At 53.9% G+C, this 22,539-nt stretch overlaps 4 protein-coding genes across 4 annotated transcripts; 3 read left to right on the top strand and 1 right to left on the bottom strand.

Moving 5' to 3' along the window:
• Positions 1-1,544: 1,544 nt before the first annotated feature.
• On the top strand, positions 1,545-4,447 carry ENH_00040540 (hypothetical protein, conserved; the record flags this gene model as incomplete). Its single annotated transcript, XM_013580680.1, has 2 exons — positions 1,545-2,697; positions 3,039-4,447. 2 exons carry the CDS (start codon positions 1,545-1,547, stop codon positions 4,445-4,447), a joined length of 2,562 nt encoding a protein of 853 aa, XP_013436134.1.
• A 1,212-nt stretch (positions 4,448-5,659) lies between these two features.
• ENH_00040530 (DnaJ / zinc finger (C2H2 type) domain-containing protein, putative) lies at positions 5,660-9,013 on the top strand (the record flags this gene model as incomplete). The annotated part of the gene is made up of 5 exons (XM_013580679.1): positions 5,660-5,848; positions 6,153-6,407; positions 6,955-7,081; positions 7,249-7,397; positions 7,616-9,013. 5 exons carry the CDS (start codon positions 5,660-5,662, stop codon positions 9,011-9,013), a joined length of 2,118 nt encoding a protein of 705 aa, XP_013436133.1.
• A 1,700-nt stretch (positions 9,014-10,713) lies between these two features.
• Positions 10,714-12,095, bottom strand: ENH_00040520 (hypothetical protein, conserved; the record flags this gene model as incomplete). Its single annotated transcript, XM_013580678.1, has 3 exons — positions 10,714-10,806; positions 11,274-11,462; positions 11,853-12,095. 3 exons carry the CDS (start codon positions 12,093-12,095, stop codon positions 10,714-10,716), a joined length of 525 nt encoding a protein of 174 aa, XP_013436132.1.
• A 1,154-nt stretch (positions 12,096-13,249) lies between these two features.
• ENH_00040510 (ubiquitin-transferase domain-containing protein, putative) lies at positions 13,250-21,690 on the top strand (the record flags this gene model as incomplete). The annotated part of the gene is made up of 15 exons (XM_013580677.1): positions 13,250-14,624; positions 14,665-15,527; positions 15,701-15,782; positions 15,969-16,178; positions 16,377-16,456; positions 16,571-16,696; positions 16,961-17,668; positions 17,996-18,086; positions 18,805-18,896; positions 19,267-19,314; positions 19,467-19,565; positions 19,998-20,248; positions 20,614-20,783; positions 21,012-21,103; positions 21,442-21,690. The coding sequence occupies 15 exons, from the start codon at positions 13,250-13,252 to the stop codon at positions 21,688-21,690; spliced, it is 4,536 nt and encodes a 1,511-aa protein (XP_013436131.1).
• Positions 21,691-22,539: the final 849 nt, after the last annotated feature.

Raw genomic sequence — 22,539 nt, 5'->3', positions numbered from 1 at the left:
TATCTCGGTTTAATTTTGTTTGCAGAGTTCCGCTTACTCATTCTTGCTGCTTGAGAACCTTTGCGTGGTAGTCTTTTTATTAGAGCTGCAGCCGCAACCCTGCTGGTGCGCTTCAAAATGGCTTCAATTCACGAAAGGTGAACGCACTCCAGTGCATGACTACGCGCCTCTCCCTCAGTGCATGCAACGAAGCATGCAGAGTTACTGTAAGAACGTCGCGCTGCTCAAAGTTGCCTACTGAATAGTTAAGGCAAATTTAGGCCATATCATGGCTAGTACCGGACAAAACCTTGATGCAAAAGGTTGGAAATGCTCCCAGTTGGGTCAATGCTGCTGTGCCGCCTTGTTTAATAATATCAAACAAGGTCATTTTTTGGCTTATTCGGGCCCACGCGCCCTAGCGCAACAGTGTGTAGAGCCTGAGGTCGAAGACCCTCATGGTCTGTCTCAGGCGTGGCATTGCAATAATAGTAGAGACACAAGCTAACAGACTTTGGGTCGAAGGCGTATAAGGATAGGAGAGAGCCTACGCAGGTGTGGACGCTGACTGACTGTCTACTCGTATAAGGGGATATGCCTGTCTTCGCTTTTCGCGGGAGGCAGGGCTAAAACAAGGCGTGCCACCAATATGCCAATGACAATATCTCTCAAGACGCTCCAAGTAGGTCTCTTTAGTCGGGCAGCATTGATTAGGCTTTGCCAGAGAAACTACAACATGAGGCAGGGAACGATGTGGTTCTCCCCCCGTGAATGAGTACGGCATCTGCGGGGGTCGGTGTGTCCAGCTCTTGCATGAAAGGGAATTTAATTTGTTAGGAGGTTCAGTGCCCTTGGCTCTGCTGCATAGGAGGGCCGCGCTGCCTCTAGCATTTATTTTCTTGAGTCTTCAGTGGCTCACGCCTCAGCCACATTAGTGAGTGCCCTTCTGGATCACCAACAAATTCAAAATGTGTCCAGAATTCTTAACTAGCTACTTTTAATTCCGCCCATGGGTTAGCTCCGCTGAACAGTGCGTGCCTTGGGCGTCATAAGGCTTGTCAAACTACTCTAGTTGACGTGACCTCGATCCCGTCGTGAAAACTGCCAACTAACGGTGTAAAAAGCTTACTTTGGAAGTTCTATTGGCTTTAATACTTAACAAGGAGACAAAGCCCCGAAACTGCTATGGCTCTACGGGAGCCGTGCAATAAACACCAACCCCACCAGACCCAGCAGCAAGGAAAACTACGCTCGCAGCGATAAACATTAAAATGCGCAGCCCAAAGCACACAGATTGAAAGATCTAGCTCATGGAGGTACGAAAACAGCGCTTAGCATTCAGCTCTTCCATTCCTGACTTGTTGATGCCCATTGTTGGCGTGTAGCCCATGGCAGCCCCAAAACACGGAACCCTACATAACAAACCTTGGAGCCTACATTAAAACAGTCGGATTTCGTGTCGGAACTTGAGCTCCTGTGCGTGCCCCCGAGATTTCGGGGAACGGGGATATAGGGCGCAGGGCCACGGCTTGTAGGGTATCTGTGATTTGAGGTTTAGGCTGCCGATGACTCAGTCGACGCAGGCGCAAACAGGTTCAGAGGAGTCTCCCTTCGCCGGCCCTCTTCCAAAGCAGGCTTCTTCGAGTAAGCCCCCACTAAGACAACCGCCTGCAACCAGCAACAGCAGCCACAACTGCAGCAGCACTGGCTGTGAGGGAAGCAGCGGTGACTGCGGTAGCAGCAGCAGTAGCCGACATGTAACTCGTCAAGTTCTCGTAGGTGTTCGCTTCCGTCCTGTGGCGGTATCCCCCATCTCATCCCGCCGTGGGGTCTCACCTAGTGCGGTCTCAACTGGAGTACCCCCAGGGGGTTCCGCAGGGGCTCCTCCAGGACCCTCTCCTGGGACATCCCCAACACTAAAGCACATAACAAACCCACAGCCTGTCTCTGGCGCCTCTGGAGCCTCTCAAAGTGCCGAAGGATCGTCTGGAGAGGGCGGCGGGGTGCTCTCCTCCACCTCCTCTCTAGCGAGTCTTTGTGAGGGTGCTCCTGGGAGCCTATCTTGCAGCGTCAGAAGGCCCCCATGGGCTAGGCGAGGCCCTACAGATGCTGACTGGGCCCTCAGGGAAGAGGAAGCCGACGGCTGGGTGCTGGCAGCTCCGTGGGCTCTGGATTTGGGGCCCCGGCGAGGGCCCCCACAAGACGGGGGCCCTTTGTGTGGGGTAGGGAGGCAAGGGGGGGCCCAAAGAGTATGGGACGGATTCAAAGATGTCTGTTTCGAGGCAGACTGCGTCTTCCCTCCACAGGCATCCAACGCCGAAGTTTATGCCCAACTGGTTAAGGGCCTCGTTGCTGCTGCACTGGGCGGCCTCAACGCAGCCGTCCTGGCCTACGGGCAGACGGCGAGCGGCAAAACACACACAATGTTTGGCGGGGCCCCTCACAGAGGTTCCGCAAGAGGGGGCCCACAGAAGGGGCCCCAGAGGGTCGGCGAGAAGGGGATTGTAGAGTTAGCACTGAAAGACATTTTCAGGGAGAGAGACCAGAGAGCAGCAAGTGACCCCTTCTCAGTGTCCCTGTCCATGCTTGAGGTCTACCAGGAAACTGTCACGGATTTGCTGCAGGGAGCTGCAGCGGGGAACTCGGGAGGCCCTGCTGCGGGGGGAGCCTGCGACGCAAGGCAAAAGAGGCCCATTGCACTATGTGAGAGAGCCGATGGTCAGTTTACTTCCTAATATCTGAACTCAGTGCCTTAGAATGAACCACTAGATAGCTAGGCCACTTGCCCAGCCTTGCGTAGCTACCAGGCCATCAGCTTGGGGACTACACCCCAGTTACGAATTCTTATTCATTTTCGTAAACAGGAGTTTCAAAAACAATTGAATTCCATGGTGTGACGGGCGGTGCGTACAAGGCTCGATGACTTACTCATCGCCACAAGGCTGGCCGGATTTCTAGGGATTCCAGCTTCACGTGAATAAATTGCAAGTAACGTCTGAACTAATAATGGAATTAACTGCTCACTGAGGGTCAAAAGATTTGCGTCTGTGCGGTGGCAGGAACTCTTGACATGGGCTCTTTGTCCTGCCGTCCCGTGTCTTGCCTGGCAGAGGCGCTTTCTCTGGTGCAGAAGGGAGAGCAGCAGAGGCACGCAGCAGAAACAACAGCAAATGCGCGCTCATCTCGTTCCCACGCTGTTCTTCGCATTGTTTTGTCACCAGCACCAGCAACAACGGCAACGACACCTGCGGCTACAGCAGCAGCAGCAGCAGGGACCGAAGCAGCTGTCATTGGGGGTTCTAGTGAGGAAGGCACCTCAGCGGACAGCAGCGGCTCGGGCTTTTCGTCCCGAGTCCACCGGCGTGCGTCTGTCTTCAGTTTGGTGGATTTGGCAGGCTCAGAGGGGGCAGGGGGAGCGCAAGGAAACAGTGCTACTCAAAGAGAAGGTGGCAGCATCAACCGCAGCCTCCTCGCCCTGTCAAAGGTAGTAAAGGCCCTCACCCAGCAGCAGCAGCAGCAGCAGAAACAGCAGCAGCCCAAGCAGGACGCGGCCCTTATTACCCCGAGTGGCGAGGCCGAAGGAGTTGTAGGAGGCTCCGGTTCGCTGGCCCCTGGGGCCCCCCGACGGCAAGCGCCCGTGTACTTGGGCTTGCGGGAGTCCAAGCTAACCCGCCTGTTGAGTGACTGCTTAGGGGGCCCCTGCAGGACTTCGGTCATATGTCTTTGTGCGCCTGGAGCCACCTTCTACAGGCAGACAGCTGCCACCCTTGCCTTTGCTAGGAGGGCCCGCAAGCTGCCTCCAGCGCCAGAGATCCCGGGGTCCCAAGGGGCCCAAAAGTCCAAAAAATTGCGCGTTCGGGCCCCAGATTCGGACGCTGCGGCCCCACAAGCAGCAGCACCAGCCCCTGGGGCTCCTGCAGGGGCTGGCTCAGGCAACCTTTCTTCAGATAGCCTTCGGGATGGAGCTCAAGGAGCCCCCCAAGGGACTTCTTCTGGGGGCCTCCCCAGACCATTTGTGTACATACCAACCGGCTGTCTTCAGTGCCGTGCCCTCTACAAGGCGCTCCAGGAAACAAGAGAGGAGTTGGCTTGCCAGGCTGTGCAACTAAGACAGCTGCGGTACGTCATCAGCAGGGGCCTTCCTGCTGCTGCTGCTGCTGCGTCTGTTCCAGCTAGCAGCAGCGCAAGCAGCAGCAGCAGCGGCAGTGGGAGGGGAGACACAGCAAACATTGAAAGCACGCCGAGAAGGCATGCAGTGGGAGACAAGGGCTTGGAGGGAGGACTCCAAGGGGGGCCAAAGGGTCCTACTGTTCATAGTAAAGAAAATGAAACACCGACAAGGCAACCTGCCGTAACAAACTACGGCGGGGGTGTTTGTTACAAACCTCCCAACGAAGCCTCTGTGGGGACCCCTGTTGTGTCTCGGGGCCCCTTTGTGGGCCCTCTTTCGCCCGACAAGCCCTCGTAACTCGTGTTATTTGTATAATTGGCGAGGGATACGCGCTGTGCAGGTGGTATAAGAACTTAGCAGAGGCACCGTTAAAATTTTAAGGGTCTCCTGTCGCATTTGTTTCCTAACGCACCCGGTACTTCGCCCATGCAAGAGATCCCCTACTTTTGCTGGGCTTCAAACCTTCCAATGCCCCAGCCAGCAGATAACGCAGCCTGTGGGTTTGCTGCAACTGCTCACAGCCTCTTGAGCTGCACACAAGCACCTGCTGCACATCCAACAGGCAGAGGGCTATGTTGCTGCCCTTGCTTGTGCCCACAGCCAAAAGATCCTTTGTGTTGGGGGCCCCTTGCCGGCTTCTTTGGCCCCGAAGAGCTGACCGGGCTGCTCGGGCAGGCTCGCATTTCGGCTGTAGGCAAAGGATTTCTCCCATTCAGTGGGCTGGAGTTTGACTTTTCCAGCAGAGGCCACCCACCACCTTTTGAACTCTAGGTTTGCACGCTCGGGAAAGCAGAGATTTGAGCGCCCCGTTGGTGCTACGGACTTCGGCCAGACAAGCCCCCGATTCTACGTTACAAATATTTGAGCTTCTTAAGACACTGATAAAAATTCATGTAATAAATTTTACAAAAGACTACTTACCACTACAGCTAAATCGACCTACGTAGCATGCACTAGTTGGAAAAGCCTCGCAAACAAGGGCTTTCCGTGTTCTATGGGTGCTTTTGCAGCCGCCGGTGAGCTCTGACGACCGAAGGAAATTTGGCAATGACTTTTAAATTTGGATGTAAACAAAATTTCATCTTTATTTTCGGCACGTTATTCCTGAGCGCGGTATCCGAGGGTGAAGCGGGGCTTCTGCTGCTCGGGGCCCCACTGGGGAGAGGGGCCCGCAATTGCTGCATGCTGGTATCATTGAAAACAAAGCCTTGGCCCGAAGATTTACGCGTTTTAATAGCATAGGGACAAGTATCAGGGGGCTATATGGGCGGGAGGGGCCCCTGGTTGCGGCAGCTTGGTGCGCTGTCGCGGGTCTCGCTTTCCCTGCGCTGACACTGAAACGCAGCAGCAGGGTTAAGAGCAGCAGCTGAAGCAAGAGGAGGCAAAGCGAGACTATTTGGGGCACCGCAGATTTTTTTCGGTCTTCGCTAGCCTCTGCGCAAAGTTTGGGGCTCTTTTGACAAGTACTGGTGCCAAGAGGCTCAGAGTTTAGGCTTTAGTGCTTGTAGAATGTCTTCGTCACGAGAGTGTTACTATGCTATCTTGGGGGTGCCCTCCTCGGCCACCCCCGAAGAAATCAAAAAGGCTTATCGCCGAACAGCCATAGAAAGGCATCCCGATAAAAACCCAAACGACCCTCAAGCTACCTACAACTTTCAGTTGCTCCAGGAGGCCTACGAGTGCCTTAGTGACCCACAGGTGGGCATTCAGGACGGCTAGGGGCTTGGAAGGCTCTTTGAAAACACCAGGAGACAGAGTGAACTCGTAGAACACCCGAGAGTTGGGGTCCATATTGGCCAAACGGGCGCTCGAGTGCCTCCGCAAACTGAGCGAGTCGCTGCATATCTTTTGAAAGATCTCAAGGCGTCTAGAAGCAGAGTTTCTCTCCCCCATCTCTAAGCATCAGCGTGCCTTTCTGCGCTTTGTTCTCACGTTCTTTTTTGCGCCAGCGCAATTCCAATCTGCTGCTTCTTCTGTGCATGCATCTCTGCTGAGCTTCCAGGAACGGGCTTGGTACGATTCACACAGAGATGTCATACTGGGTTCTGGGGACGCAGCAGCCCAGGGAGCTGCTGCTGCTTCTGCTGCTGCTGGGGGCTTCGGCACAAACCTCTTTGGATTTTTTAGAGCAACTTGCTTCAACGGCTTTGGAGACGATGACGGCGGCTTCTTTCAGGTGTACAGACAGCTGTTTGTGGACATAGGAGAAGCAGAGAAGCAATTCTGCAACCGAAAGGGAATGGAAAGCCCAGAAGAGGTGGGACATGAGGGAAAAAGGCCAAACAAACAGAGATATAAAGCTAGCAAACGAACATATAAACGCGAAAGCTTCCGCACAAACAATTATTCTCAGAACCGCATAGGACACACACTAAGGGACGAGCGGCGAGAATTCGCTCCGGGAGTAGGGGAAAATTTTCCTTTGGAATTAGAGACAAAGATGTCTCGAGGGAAAATGAAGGATTGAATAGACAGAGAGGCAGCAGCAAGAGGCAGAGGCCCGCTGTTCTGTACATTGGCCAGCCATTTATCTGACTGTGTCTGCTTGCCTCAGCCTACTTGTGCGCTCGTTGTGTTTGCAAGTGTGTCTGGTTTCTAGTTTGTCTTCTGCAACAATCTCTGAGTCGAAGTACTTCTGCCAGTTTTTGTTCCTTTTGCTTTTGCTTGAAGTGTGCCCGAGTATTCTAATGCGCCAGTGTTCTACGCCGCTTTTTTTACAACTAACGCGGCCACTTGGCTATGCGTTCATTCTTTTTTAATCTTTGCTTTGGCGGTTTTGCTGCTGCTGTTGCGTTTTGCTGCAGTATCCCTCGTTCGGCGCAGCTGCCTCAGGATGGGAGGAGGTGGGCGCATTCTACACTTACTGGTCTTCCTTTTCCTCTGTTAGAGACTTTGCAGAAGCAGACCAGTGGTCACCCAGAGATATGGCAGGTACCTCTGGCTAAACTGCACAGCTGCAGCTGCGTTTGCTGCTGTTCTTGTTGCTCTGCTGTTGTTGCTGCTCACCATTCTCATGCTGCGCCAGTCGTTCCAGCCCTCAACCGGTGCAGCAAACGGCAAGCGACGAGCGCCTGTTTCTGCTGCTGCTGCTGCTGCAGAGGCGAGCCGGCCCGAACGCCGTTTGATGGAGCGTGAGAACGCCAAAAGGCGGAAAGATGCAAAAAAGGAATTTAATGATACTGTTAGGCGACTGGCGCAGCACATAAAGAAAAAAGATCCTCGGGCCATAGCTAGACAAGCGGCGCTCGTATGCTTCGTTTGCCCAGCTTGCTGCTGCTGTTGCTGCTGCTGCTGTTGCTGCTGCTGCTGCTGCTGCTTGCTGCTGGCTGGCTTTTGGCAAGGGTCTGCGCCAAGAATTTCAGCTGTTGTCTATGGTGCTACTGCGTTTGTATATGCCGCAAGTTGGCGACTGTTGGTTCGACAGTTATTTGACGATTGTTCGTTTAACGACACTTTGTCCTGCAGGCACAGCAACGTCTTGATGAGCAGCGGGCCAAGGAGGAACAGCAGAAGCGGCTACAGGAGCAGCAGCAGCTGTTGCGGCAACAGAGGCAGCAGCAGCAGCAGGAGTACTACGAGGCCCTCAAAGCAGAGCGTCGCGCTCTGCGGGAACAAGGCCACGCCTTTGCTGACAGCAGCAGCGACATGAGCAGCAGTGCCTCCTCTGAAGCAGAGACAGAGACAGCCCCCAAGAAGCAGCAGCTGCAGCAGCAGCAAGAAGGAAGGAAAAAGACAGAAGACGAGGCATTCGAGGCATGGTATGCGAGTTGCAGCTCGGGGCCCAGTGATGGCTCCATTCGCCTCGGATCTTTGGGGACGACTGGCTTTGCAGCGGCGGCAGCAGCTACTGCTGCTGCTGCAACGGAGGGTTCCTCGGAGCAGCAGGAACGGAAGGGCAGCAGCAACAAAGTGAAAGTGATATATGTCTGCGAAGTTTGTGAGAAAGACTTCCGGAGTGCCCAGCAGTATGAAGCCCACGCGAGGTCCTTAAAGCACAAGAAGAACCTCAAACGGCTGGCGGAGCAGCTAGAAGCGGATTTCGAGGGACTTGATATAGAAGGGGCGCTGTCTCCCCGCGTGGAACAAGAACAACAGCAGGAAGCAATACAGCATCAACAAGGCGGAGGAGGAGGCCTGGCAGCAGCCGAATGCTGCGAAGAACAAGCGCAGCAGCAAGAGCAGCAGCAAGCCTCCGAGGGAGCAGCCCACACAGACGCAGAGAGCAGTCAAAGCAACAAAAGCAGAGGCAGCTCAGAAAAAAGCACAAAAAGGAGGAGTAAAAGCAGCGATGAAAGCTCCTCAGTTGACCAAAGCAGCAGCAGCAGTAGCAGCAGCAGCAGCGAAGATGACGCGGATGAGGTGCTGCTCAGGCTTGCGGGGTCGCGGAAGTCGCAAAGGGGCCAACGCCGTGACAGCACCAGCAGCAGCAGCAGTAGTACTGGTGGCAGCGCAACAGGCGACCAAGAAGAAGACGAAAACCCAGATGCTGCAGCTGCTTGCTCAGCTGCAAGCAATTCAGGCAATAACCAAAGCGATGCCGAGACGCCGAGGGGGGCACGCAGGCGCCGTGGACGCCAGCAGGCGCAGCCAGACGCAGCAAGCAGCTGCAGCCGCTCTAAAAGTGGGCGGCAGAGGCGGGAACTGGATCGCTCCACGGAAGACCCTGGAGCTGTACCAGCTGCTGCAGTGCCAGTACGCGCGACAGCAAGTAGTAAGGGGAAGAGCGCAGCAACAACAAAGGATACAACGTGCGCTGTTTGTGGCGCCGTGTTTCCCACACGCAATTCACTGTTCAGCCACATCAAAGAAAAGGGGCACGCCGCTCTCAAACCTGTCGCTGTGGGCAAAGGACGCAAAAAATAAATGGGCAAGAACCACAGCAGCAGAGCAGCCACGCATTTCAGGGTAGTCGTGCCAGCCGGTTCTTTCGTACCTAGCTTCCAGTTTCGCGGCTTGACGAAGGAAAAACGCCACGACCTTCACTTGCTGCTACTAATGCTGCTGCGATGCATAATCGACGCTGCGCACTTGCTGCAGCAATTCCTGCAGCGCTTCCGTTGCTCTTCGTGGATAATGCGTTTCAGTCATTGTCGTGTTGCCTTGGGCGGGAAGTGTTGCTATTGCGGACACCGCGGACGCGCTGCGTAGCCCAGCTGAGGCAACAGTGCCTCAAGTAGCAGCAGTAGCAGCAAGGGTCCAGCGGCAAAATCCGCAGGAGCTGCAGCAGCAGCAATCATATGGACAGATGCAGCAGCAGCTACAGCAGTAGCTGCAGCAGTAACTGCAAATGTCATTCGTGGGTAGCGCGGGCAAGGATAGTTGCCTGACTTGCGGCCTGCTTCCGCTCTCGAATCGCAAGCAGAGGGATGAAGGAGTAAGAAGAGGTCAGATAGACGTGTAGAAGACAGGGCAAAGTGCAGGAAAGCGTATGCAGGAGCAGCCACACACCACTGAGAGCAACAAACAGGCTCGCACGGAAACACGCACAGAACCAAACTGAGGACTACATAGATAAGAGGACAGCTGGTAGGAGCCACACGTAGAGGAACAGATAGCGGCAAAGGGTTACAAAGAGACGCCAAGAATCAGCAAAACGCCTAAGAGGCCACTTCAAAATTCGCCGTCGTCTTAGCTGGAAAAGAGAACAGAAGAGGGAGCCTAGAGTCTCCTAGCGTGGCCCAAGGCGGCTGGTCGTTGTTTGCAAGCTGAGGGTGCATCTAGTTAGTTACGTGCTTGGCTAGATACAAAGCTGGCAAAGGGTGCGAAAAGTGTCGCACTTGTGCTCAGCAACTGTTCAAATGGGGGAAAGTCGTGAGTCATGTGCTGCTGCAGCTGTGCTGCACAGCTGGTGGTCACGGCCTCTGGCTTCTAGCCACCAATCCCTAGTCTTCACGGTCAGAGGAGACACCAGGGGATGCCGGAATGAATAAAATGGCAACTAGCAGAAGAAGGTATTGCTGCCTGCCCCCGCGGCAGCAGCTACCAAGCAGCAACGGCAAGAGCCTGCCGCCACACAGATATGGGCTTCGCTGCAATGTGCTGGTGCAGCAGCAAGCCAACAGTAGTATGGGAGCTAGAACGCCCGCTGCCTCTGTTGCTGTGGATGCCGCTGCAGCATGTGTACTTCGTCGCACGCAGCGGCAGGTAGCACAAAGTGGGCAGCTAGCAATAGCTTCGGAAACTGGCGGCAGTGCACCTATGTGGGGGATTAAAAATGAAAGTAGCAGCTTTTTGAGAGGCAGTCAAGCCTCCTAGCCAAATAGCTAGCTAGCGAAATAACAAGGAACCACATCGATTAACTAGTGACTGCCCCACATTGCTGGGAGCTCAGCTGCTGCAGCTGCTTCGAGGAAGGCCGTTGTGCAGGTTGCTGAGATGGCTGCCAAGGAGGCGAAATAGCCCGGCACATAACTCCAGTGCTTTGTCCTTGGCGAGACCGCTGGCTGCGAGTCGCTCTACCTGCGCCGTCAATGGTGTAGCCAGCTAGCTAGACGCCGAACTGGCTAGCTAGCTGTCTCTCTCACTGGCTGGGCATATGCAAAGCTAGCTCACTGGCCCAAAAGCTAGCTATCCTGCTTCTTTGGATCTTCCGTCTTCTCGTCTTCTATAAGAAAGGCTCGAAGCTCACTCCACAGCTTCTCCCGCGCTTCGCCCGTCTGTAGCGCAGACCACAAACCCTAAACCCTATCCTTGGAGCCAAAGCAATCAACCGGAAGCCCTGCTTAGAGAGCTGGAAACTCATCAGCTGAGGCAGTGAGAGCGCAAATGTCCGCGAACAGCATTTCACGGGAAGACACAGAGGGAGGCGCAGAGGAAAAAGCGTCTGTGTACACATACTGCGGCAAGCAGGACTACAGCCTCAAGCTTGGTTACAGCCATTCTAAGTGGCAGCTGACAGCAAAAATTTGCGCACCTAAGGCCTGCGGCCTCTGTTCCTGCTATTCTGCCTGCGTGTTGTGTAGTGCTGTTTCACCTTTTTCCTCCACCACGTCTACGTGCTATATGCGTGGCTATCTGTCCTCTATTTCTGACTCTGCTGCCACACTGCTTCGTTTCTTGTGCTTCCCAGAGTTAACTCGCGCCTGTGCATCTGTGTTGGTATTTATTCGCCTCTGTTGCCCACCAGGCTCCCATCAAGCTTTGCTGATGCTGTTCGCCTGTCTTTGGCGACCCAGAGCTGCTCTATTTCTGACTTGTCTGCGACCGGAAACGCATGCGCGTCCCACAGGTTTACGGGGGGCCCACGGGTTAGCAGCGCCCGCTGCTCTTTCGCGCAGGTGGAGCGAGACACACCGTCGCAGTAACGCTGAAACTGCAGCAGCAGCAGCAGAAGTGCAACAACACGCGCGCCAGCAGGTGCAACGGGGGCGAGCCCTCAGGGGTAGCATCTCAGCAAAGGTGTATCCCACGAAGCCATGAGGTAAGGCGACAGGTCATAGCAGCAACAGTAGCCGCAAACGGGAGCAACAAGACCAAGATGAACCACCAACGAAGGCCAGCAGCAGAAGTAAGCAGCAGCAGCAGCACCATACGCAACGAAACATGGAAAACAGTGAACAGGCGGGAAGTCCAACGACACGCCTTTAATACAGCAAGAGATGGGAAAACGAGGAAAGGCAAGGGCATAGCAGCAACAGTAGAGACGGACGAATGCATAACAACAGAGACGGAGGAGGCAGGAGGAAGCTCGTGTGCCGCTTACTTGTGTTTGCTGCAGCTGCTGCACACAGGGGTAGCAAAAGAAACAAGGATACCACCTACTGTCTCCTGGAGCTTGATATTCGCAATAATTGTCCTCCGTTATGTCCTCATAACAGACCAAGCACTCCCCAGACGGAGAACCGTGAGCCGCTCCTGCCTCCTCGCTGCTGCTGCTGCTGTTGCTCTTCCCGTCGTTGCTGCTGTCGCAGCAGAGATCCTCCCCACTCTTGCCACTGTTGCTCATCTTTTCCAGAGGGAACAATTAGAACTGCGGTGTTTAACACTGTGCCGGGGTCCGTTGATTGGAGTATTCGGAGCTATTGCTGCTGTTGCTGACGCTTCCGTTGCTCCTGCCTGCTGCTACAAGAACCTCTGTCACGGCGCCCTTCACCATAAATGGGCTCTGTATACTACTTTGGCTCCGCCGCTGGGGATACTCTAGGTGCTGCTTACTCTGCTGTATATGCGGTAGGTGCTGCTAGTCCTGTTGCAGGTCAACTTAACTGCTGCTATGCGCTGTCGTAGGAGTCTTCCCATAAATGCTGCCTGCTTCGCTGAATTTAATAAGTAAACCTGCGTTTCCGCATTGTTTTTACGGTTGTCGCTAGGCTTGGATCATCATCAGCTGCAGCGGCAGCTAGAGCGATTGCTGCAGCAGTTACAACGGCCGCTCCAGTTTTCGATCCTAGAGTGCAGAGGCTCCCCCAAGGTATTCCTGCTCCAACTTGACAAAACGTCTGCAGGCGCAGATTAATACTTGGGCAGGAGCTTTTAAACAAAAGTTGAAGACTGGACACGGGGCTTTCTAGTTGCTGCTGGCGGCTGCTGCTGTTGCGGCTGCGGCTCGTGTTGCTGCTCCTCAGGCATATTCCTAGAGATAGTGCAGCACAGCAGTCCCTGAGGTTAGATGCTGCTGAAATCAGGGCAATTTCTAGGTCTACACGAATTTCCCGGCTGGTTGGCTTCACTTGGCTACGGCTCGTGCCGCAGCCCCTCCTCACAACGGTGGCTGCTGCTCTTGCTCCTGCTGCGGCTGCCAGCTGCTGCAACAGTAACCTTATCACACAACTTGATAGCAGTATTCGCTTTCCGTGATTCTATAGGATTGGAATCATTTTAGATCTTCAGTTCAAGACATATATTGCTGCGACGTCCGCTTGAAACTGCAAATTCAGCAGCAGCAACACCAGCAGCACCGACGGTTACTGCTGCACAAAGAGGAGCACTACACACCGAAACAAAATACAGCGAATTCTATTAACTCACGTGCAACATCAGGGGTACCCCAAATAGAAGGTTCTGCTGCCTGTTCGCGGGTAATCGCGCCCAGTTCAGCACAGCAGCAGCCGCTGCAGCAGCAGCAGCAGCAGCGGCAGCTGCTGCAGCGTACAGCGCACGATGTACGAGTGGGGAAGCAGCATCGGGACCCGCAACGTCAATCTGTCCGGGGGCCAGCGTAATAGCACCGCACTAGGGCGCAGCGCGTTCCTGCGGCAGACCCGTGAGAGAAGGGAGCAGCGGGAGAGGCAACGACGCCAGCAACAAGCGCAGCACCGAATATCTGGTGCGTGGAGGGCTTTCAGAGAGAGACAGAAATGCAAGCAGCTCTGTAGGGATGAATTCGACAGGCAGCGTCAACAGCTTCAGCTGCAGCTGCAGGAACAGCAGCTGCAGCAGCACCTGATTGCGCAGGTGGACGACTTAGAACATCAACGGCAGCAGCTGCAGCAGCAGCAGGTGCACAAGCAACAAGCCAGGCGAATTGCTTTCAGCTTCGATCCCTTCTGTGGGGCAGGCGCAGCGGACGCCGAACGACTCCTTGCTGCCGCTTTTGCCATGCCTGCGCCTTCCATCGCCGCAGCAACAGTCCCTGAAAATAAAGCAGGAGCAGGAGAACCAGTGCCTAGCTGCGCCTTGCACGTTGCTCTGCTGCGAGCCTTGTCAGTACACTACAGGAATCTCTTGTTGCTGCAGCACAGTTCGGAGCTGAAGTGCGAGCATCAGCAGCAGCAGCAGAGGCGATGTCCCCCCCACCTGCTGTTTGAGGGGGACTTACGCTATCGTTGCGGCTGGCGCTGCAGTGCTCTGTCCCCTTCTGGCAGGGCTTGTTTTGGCCTACCTGCAGCGGTACCGGAGCCGGCACTGGGGGCAGCAGGTGCTACACTTGCCAGTTTCGGTGCTGCTGCTGCTAAGGCATGCAGACACACTGCTGTAGTGGGGAGGCTGCCGTTGATGCTGCTGCCTCTGGAGTGTGATTCGTCGACGAGACAGCAGGCCAAAGCGTGTGCTGCAGCAACGTCGCGCTTACTAGTGCAGCTATTGCGCTTTGATATGCACCGGCAGCAGCAGCTGCAGCAGCCGCAACCGCAACAGCAGAAGAGCCTATTTCACAGCGCTGTCTGGCGCCTGTTAGGATTGGGGTGCTGCATTGCAGCTCAGATAGGATATTTTGTCTCCTCTGTCGTCACAGAGCCAGCAGCAGCAGCAGCAATAGCAGCAAATGGACACAGTGCAGCTCAGATGGATACTGCCGCTGATGCGGAAGATGCTCTGATTTTGCTGGAACACTTTTTAAGGGACCAAGCCTTTAACTCAGGCATGGCTACTGCAATTCCATGCTGCTGGTTTCCTCACCATTTTCGTGTACCAAACATTTGCCACCAAGACGCCACGATCTCTTCCACTGCTGCTGCTACTGCTGCTGCCGCCTCCCCTGGCACTCTTGTGTTCCCGCCGTTGAGCCGTGTTTGCAATTTGCGCGGGGTGCAGAAATGTTGGCTGTATCTTTGCTCTTGTTCTGCCTGCTGCTGCAGACTGCATGGCTCAGACGGAACTCCTGCTGCACTTATTTGGTTCCCCACTGCTGCTGCCTTCATTTGCAGCGAAAGATCAGCAGCTGCAGCAGCACTCCATTCTGCAAGATAGGGCCGTTGCGCGTTTGGAGGCGATTCTTTTTGGCACTGCAGCCACACCAGCTGCTGCAGATGCACCTGACGCAGCAGAAGCTGCTTCTACAGCTGCAGCTGCCCCCAGAACAACAACTTCATTGGCAGTTTTCCCGGAACTCCGAAGCGCTGGTGCTATTGTTGCAGCAGCAAGTGCAGCTGCTGCGCTTAGGCGGCGTCTGGGATCTCCAGGGCTACTGCAGAATGCGCTGCAGCAACGGCAGCATTTCACGGGACTGCAGCAAGAAAACCAACTGAAATTGGCGTCGAGGCAAGAGTTGTTGCGGCTCTTCGCTGCAGAGTGCGAGAGGCTCGATGGCTTATACGAAGGCCTGCGGCGCCCTTACCCATTGCGTCGGCGAGCAACAGCACCAGATTCAGCAACAGCTCCGACAGAGGGAGACCGCAATATGGGTCTGGGTGTATGCCTGGCTGGCAATATGTTATCTCTGTTTCATTTGCACCGTCAACGGCTTGTCGCTTCAGGGACTGCAGCAGCAGCTCAACAAGCAGCCTCAGAAGCAGCAGAAGCAATAACAGCTCCAGTGTCTGCAGCGCTTACATGCCCAGTGTGGCTACTGGCCTCTCTGCGTCTCTGTGGCTGGAGCTGCCCATTCGACTTGCTTCGTGCAAGTCTTCTGAGCCCTGAAGAGCAGCGGGGACAGCACCAGCAGCAGCAGCAAAAGGACCGCCAGACAGTGTTGCCATTTTCCGTGTCTGTAGATGAGGCGGTAAGCTTGCGACCCCCGGTATCCGCCTCGTATTGCCGCAGCTCTAGTTGTTATTTCCGTTGCAGATGACTACAGAGTGGCAATTGCATCACTTACTAGCGTTCGATGCAACTGCGGTACCAGCTGTTGCCGGTGCAACGACTGCTTTGTCTGTTGAACTGCTGTTGCTGCAGCTAAGGCGCCAGCTCGTTGTACTCACTGAGGGCTGGGCTGTTGACGCCTTTTTCACGGCTGCACAAGCTGCACCTCCAAGGGGTGAGTGTCCCTGTAGCTAGCTGGCTTGCTAGCTAGCTGATGACACCCATGTTCGGTCGCCGTACCGTTTGTTTCGTTTGAGGTTTTCCCTAAAGATTCCTCGCTAGCTGGCGCGCGAGCTGGCTCGCGAGCTGGCTGCCTAAGCATGCATGCGCAACGTTCGGCTCTTCTTTATGTGTGGCGAAGGCCTATCGGACTTGCTGCAGCTTTATCTCCCACCGGAGTCGGAGAGGGCAGCAGCAGCATCATCGGCGGCGGCAGCTGCGGCAGCATCACCAGCAACGGGCGACGCAACTGCAGCAGAAGATGAAACTGAATCTGAGTCGGACTCTGAAACTGAGGATGATGGAGGTAGCGGTGAAGACTTCCGTAATCTTTGGGACCACAAGTACACAGGTCAGGCAGCTAGCAGTAACTAAGTTTCCCTGCTGCACCTTGCTTGCCACTGGCTTGTGGAGAGAAACGGGGGTTCTAGGGTGCAAGGCCATGAGTAAAAGCTGCATGGGTCATCAGCTGCATCAAGAATAGCAGTATTGGTGCAGGAGCAGCAGACGCAGCAGCAGCAGCATATGCGTGCGCGACGTTGCCTGCTAGACGATGAACGGCTTATTTTGAACGCCCTGTCCGTCAGCACTCCTCTGCCTCTACGTCTTCTTAATGCCATCAGGACCTGTGTGAGTGTCTTTACTTTGCCCTTCTCCAGCAAGTGATGCAGAATTAGCCAGCTCTGCCGATTCTGCAGTGACCCTGCCCTCTCTGGTTTTTTGCGGTTACTGTGGCTGTTACAGTTGGACAAGAAGTGTGGGGGTAGTGCCGACACTTTCTTTGGGCTCATGGGGCATCCCCCTGAGTTCACGAGCGAGTGGGGAGAGGCTGTGAGGTCTCTTTGCACTGTTCTCAGATATAAATTACAGGTACATATTTATCCTGCATCTGCTGGTGTGCCTCCTAATATTTCGCGATAGCTGGTGGTTGCTGCGGCCGTCTAGCTCCTGGTGTTGCGCTGCTACTGCCGCAGTGTATGCTCCGAACTTTGCTGCTGGCGCCGAAGGTCCTCCGAACACAGTTGTCGTTGGGGCTTCGCCTTTTGCTTCTGTTTCGCGCACAGCAGCTGCTGCGTCTGTTGCATTGGGCCGTCTGCTTTGTGCTTGTTGTTTCGTACCATTCCTAACGTTTAGATGACTGACGATTCCGAGCTGCTGGAGGAGACAGAGGAGGAACAACTTAACGCGGGGAATAGCACCAGCAGCACGAGCGCATGCAAGTACGACGGCAGCATCAATAGCGGCTTTTCTTTGAAGCGCAGCGACCTGCGGTGGCTTTTGCTGACGCTCAACCGCGTCGCATGGTTGTTACTGCGTTCAACATGCGCGTCGTCGTGCCCTCAGCAGCGACAGCAGCAGCAGCAGCAGGAGCAACAGGAGCTGTCGCTACTCTTGCCTGAACCCCCGTACAACAACAGCAGCAGCAGTAGCAACGGGAGGCGATGGCGAAGAGGACGTGAGCGCCTGTGGCAGCTGGTGCCTGGGGTTCTACGTGAACTATTGGATCTGAACAGTCGTGTGTCTCTTGTTGAAGACGAAGAGCTGGTGCTACCTGACGGACCTGCCTCCTTAATCTTTTCTGCAGCAGGTGGTCAGCGCCTCCCAGCTCTCTGGGAATGTCTTGTCTGGTGCATGCGCGGCGGCGACGCCGCTGCGGCATCCACTGCGGATGCTGCCACTGTCGGCGGCAGCAGCAGCATTGCAACGGCACCAAGCGCTGCGTCACGCGGACCCTCCAGGGTGCCACCCCCCGGGTTGCGCCTATCAAATTTGCCTACGAGGTTGCTGGCCTCTTCTCTAGTGTATGTGCCGCATACAATCGCTTTTTCCGACAGGCTCGCGGTAAGAACTGATGAATCGAATTATACGGTCTAAGATTTAGGGCTTAGCGTTTATTCTTCCATTGTATTATTGTCTTCTTGTTTCACTTTGTCTCATTTTTTTCTTCACAAAGAGATGTAGGCGTTGGTGCGCCGCAGTATTTGTCTTCTTCCTGGCAGCACTCTCTGTTTACGTCAGCTGTGTAGGCTGCGTCGTCTGGCTTTACTAGGCAGCTGGCTTATTGGCTGAATCTTCAGCTAACGAGCAGCTACCCTGCTGGTCGTCTAGCTATTTACTCACCTGGCTAATTAGTTGCGTGTTTGTGGCTTCGTTGGTTGCTGAATTCAGGTGTTTTACCAGCTTCTGGCGTTCGAGCGTGGCGATTCATCTTCTTCTTTCTTTTATCGTCGATGCTTCCAGATAAGGAGGACCCATATCGGTAAGTATGTGCATCCTTTCTTGGTTTTCCTTTTTCACCTCCTTTGCATCCTGTCTTCCTTTATCTCTTGGGGTTTTTCTGTCGGCTCTTCATCGGGATTCTGCGCACCTATGGGTGCCCGAACTGGGAATTGCTCTGGGCGGCTTTTCCTTTCTGATTCTTGTTACTGGCTGGCCACTGCTTTGTTTCTTGGACGTAGGCCAGCTTCCACCGCCTGTTTGTTTTTCTCTCGTTCATATTCCGTTTCTTGTGTTTGTTGGTTTCCTATGAATGCTACGTGCCTCAAAGGGGCCCATACGGGCGATGGCGACTGCCTTCCATGAGGCGCGAAACAGTCTCTTTAGTCATGATTCAGCCTTCTTCCCTGTACCACTGTTTTTTTCAAGACAGAAATGTAAGCTTCAAGGAGTTAAGGAATTAAGGGTGAAACCTGAACGCTTCTTTGGGGCGTCCTGCTGCAGTGGAAGACGGACTAGCGGCGCTGCTTCATGGAGGTACTGAAGGCTGCAATTGCTCCACTTTCTGCACTTGACGCTGGGCTTGCTGCTGCTGCTCTCTGCTGACGTCGTCTCCGATTAAAATACACCGGGCGTTTTTGCTGCCACGGAAGTCCTTAAGCTATTTTCTCTCAACAGCGCCACAGAGCCGCTTGCGTCTGCAGCGCTTGACGAAAACTGTCTTGGTGTGTGTTGCTTCCTGTGTCTTCTATTCGCCGAAGACGTCATGCGGGGGTTTCAGGTCGAGTTCATCACCGCCGAAGGAACTCCGGAGGCCGGAATCGACGGAGGCGGCCTGCTTAAGGAGCTCATAGTACGCATCAGCAGCAGCAAGTACAATCGCGGCAGCGGCGGGGGCAGCGGCGCCTTCCACGGTTGTCTCTATCTGTCGCTGTGTGTTTGTGTGTATGCGTGTATTTTATGTAGATGGGTTTGCGTGTGCTGCTCAGACTCCTCCTTCCCTTTTTTTCATGTAAATTGTGTTGCTTCTCAGATATATTTGCTCACGTGTCTTCTGTGTGGGGTTTTTTCTTGTTTTTTTGCTGCATCTGCTGCTGCTGCTTTTGTTGATCTGCTCTCTCTACCATCGGATCCTCACTTGGGTCTGTACTCCTACATTGCCGCCGCTTGAGAGTTCCTTTTTGCCGTTGCAGTAGCCGTTGATGCTGCCTTGGCTGATACAGGTGGAGCTTTCTCGGCGAGCATTCGACCCTGCCTACGGCCTTTTCCACGTAGGTCTATTCTGGCTGTTTACCTCATCTATCCTTCTGCCTGCCCTCCAGCCTGTTCCAGCCTTGGCCAGCCTGCCTACAGCCCTTGCAGAAAACAGGTGCAAAAGCAGACACCCTGTGTCCATGAATAGATCAATATCGTGTGCCTGCAGGGCTGCCCCGATAATTCTCTCTTTCCAAATCCCTCCGTCGAGCTTCTTCACCCGAACTTCGCCAACTTGTTTCTCGCAATAGGAAGGCTTGTTGGCAAGGTACTGCTGTTGCTTCAACCAGTGTTCATGCCGCTGCTGCTGCTGTTATCGATATTCGCGATGCTGCTGCTGTCACTATTGCTGAAATGAAGAACCTTTGGATGAAGTTTCGCCAGCAGCCGCTGCGTCTGGTTGCTGCTTTTGCCGATATTTTTCTTGCATAATGTAGTGCCTGCTGCTAGCCCCGATGCGCGCTTTAGAATGACTGGCAGCGCTGTACTAAGTGCCCTTGAATTGTCCGGAGGTATCAAGGAGGCTGTGTTTAGGGGAATTTTGTGGTAGCAGCGCGAAGGATAGATAATTGTGGGGACGAACTAAGCTGCCTAAAGGGGCAGAAACTAGCGAAGTAGTGAGGGAGAAGAAGTGGCTGACGAAACGACCCTTGGTTGCTTTTTTCTCATTTCGTTGTTACACGCTTGTACCTCACAACAGGCTGTGTTTGAGGGAGTGCTTATTGAGCCTCAACTGAACCGCGTCTTCCTTAAGTTGTTACTGCGCCGGCCCTGCCGCCTTGACGATATCAAGAGCCTAGACCCTTCTGTACACCGCAGCCTCATGCTGCTGAAGAAGTACCCGGGAGATGCTGCAGAGCTGTCCCTGACATTTTCTGTCATGCGCTCGGAGTTCGGTAGCCAGGAGGAGGTGGATCTCATTCCAAATGGTTGCAATATCCCCGTCACCAAGTATGCTGGTGTTGCTGCCGCTACAACTGTTACGAGTTTCGTGCTACGATTACTTCGAATTCTACCGCTGTTTTCTTTTCTGTCGCTGTTGCGCCAAGAGTTGTTTTGTCGTTATTTTTCTTTGAGCGGCGCTGTGGTTTACGCGCTGCCGTTGTCCGCGGCGGCTGCATCGCTTCAGTTTGCTTTTTTGCTTACCACGTGCGTCACCTGACCTGCCTAGCTGCGTATCATCGACGCTTGGTGAAAGTTGCTTCTGTCTCTGCTATATTGTGTGTGTCTCTCTCTACATGTACTCGGCTCCTCATCCGTAGGGCGGTTCATTTGGGTTTCGTCGCTTCTGCACACTTGTATGCTTTACTTCTCAGCGCTTCCAAGCTGCGATACGTGCAGCTTATGTCGGACTACAAGTGTGTCAAACAAATACAGCAGCAAACGCAAGCATTTCTTCGTGGTCTCAGCGACGTCGTACCACTGCAGTGGCTTCAGATGTTTTCTGCCGAAGAGCTGCAGCATCTTGTTAGCGGCACCAGCGAGGGTATTACGTCACCGCACTATTGCACCTAGCCAGATCTTTAGCAAACTGCTTGCCTAAATAGCTGACTACATCACTGACTAGCTAGCAGCCAACTGTATGCCCACTGATTGCTTGCTCGTTCGATTTTCTGCCGGCGCCTCTGAAAACTCTCGTTTTCTGCCGATCTCTTCCTCCATTTTGGTAGCCCAGATCAAACTATTCGTTTTTTCCTACTGTGCTGTCCTACAGGCTTTGATGTGGAAGACTTGCGTTCCCACGCCTCCTACAGCGGCGGCTTTTCCGAGACTAGTCCTCAAGTTCTGTGGCTTTGGGAGCTCCTTGTGAGTCGCTACCAGCGCATAGATTTTATTGTTTCTATCTGTGTATTGGCGTGCCTTGGCTATCTACATCTTGCCCCATTGCCTGCAGCGCAAGGAAAAAGATTCGAGTGATCTTTCATCCTGAAGTGTGTAACTCTCTAATCCGGATATGTTGTGTCTCTGTGACACCAACGTTTTTGTAATACTTTTTAATTTCCTTGCTGTGCCTCAGGCACCATTGCTTGGTCGCATCATTTACCTGTTTCTTGCATTAGTACAGGCAGAGTTGCGGTGCACACACATACATGAAAAATGTTAGTGACTCTCTTACTCTGCTGCTTTGTTCTGGTTTCGCGCAGAGTGGAATGGCAGACAGTGAACGCAGCAGTTTCTTGATGTTCGTGACATCTTGCTCCCGCGCACCTCTACGAGGATTCGGCTCCCTATCTCCCCCTTTCACCATTCACAGGGTACCAGACACGTCCCGCTTGCCCACAAGCAGCACTTGCGTAAATCTATTTAAGCTTCCTGCCTATGCGACGCGAAAAGATCTGTGGGACAAAGTCCGAGGAGCCATTGGGGGAACCCGCGGCTTCGGTCTTAGCTAACTACGAGGCTCTCAGCGTCCTGGCTAGCTGAACAGGCTAGAGCACTTTGACTGTGCGACCTGTCCTTGAGCATTCGTTATCTGGAATTTGGGCTGTAGACAGCAGCACAGCGGTTTCCTCATTTATTTGAGGCCTCTTTTTAGAGAGGAATGAGCGCAGAGATGTGGAATGGAATGGGTCCAGCCAGCTACCCACCCGCCAAGTGTAGCAGGCTCGCTGTGACGGCTCAGTCTTCCAAACTGCGTGCCTTTGGTTGTGTTTCTCCGCAATATTCTGATTCGCTTTGACACGTCAGTAAATGGATGGCGTCTCTTTCCTTGACCAGCATGTAGCCAGATGGCTGTCAGCTTCGTTTCACCTGGGTTGGGAGGATATGTTTTCCAAGTCTATTAGTCTTGTACGGGCAGTTAGTGCACAACGGTGGCTTCTTTGTGCTGCTTGAAGGTCCTAGATACATTAACTCGGCATGAACACACGTTTAGTTGCTCAAGGAACCACTATTTTCCCAAAAAATGTCTTCTGCGGTCCGCAATCAGGCGATCCGTGTAACTTTAGCGGCCAATGCCAGCAACAAGCAGCAGCCTGTGAGCTCTTGAGGGCTTTCAAGTTTATGCTCTGGGTCCTTCACTATTCTCCGAGCCGTATTCCATTCGTCCCTGCCGGAAACTAGATTCTTCTCATCTAATAGGTGGACTACCGCATGCTACGCGTTAAAGGCAGAGTCAGCTCCGGATAGAAGTGAGATGTACATACTTTGAAATGCAGATGTATGGATGGTCACGCATCGCAGTATTTGAGTGCGGCTACCTGGCTACCTCCTGCACATGAACTTGGCTGCCATTCATTGAC

This window comes from Eimeria necatrix, genomic scaffold, assembly GCF_000499385.1.
Source record: "Eimeria necatrix Houghton genomic scaffold, Enh_scaff29, whole genome shotgun sequence".
Lineage (NCBI taxonomy): Eukaryota > Apicomplexa > Conoidasida > Eucoccidiorida > Eimeriidae > Eimeria > Eimeria necatrix.
The sequence above is the reverse complement of the archived record's forward strand: the minus strand, read 5'-3'. Positions and strand labels throughout refer to the sequence as shown.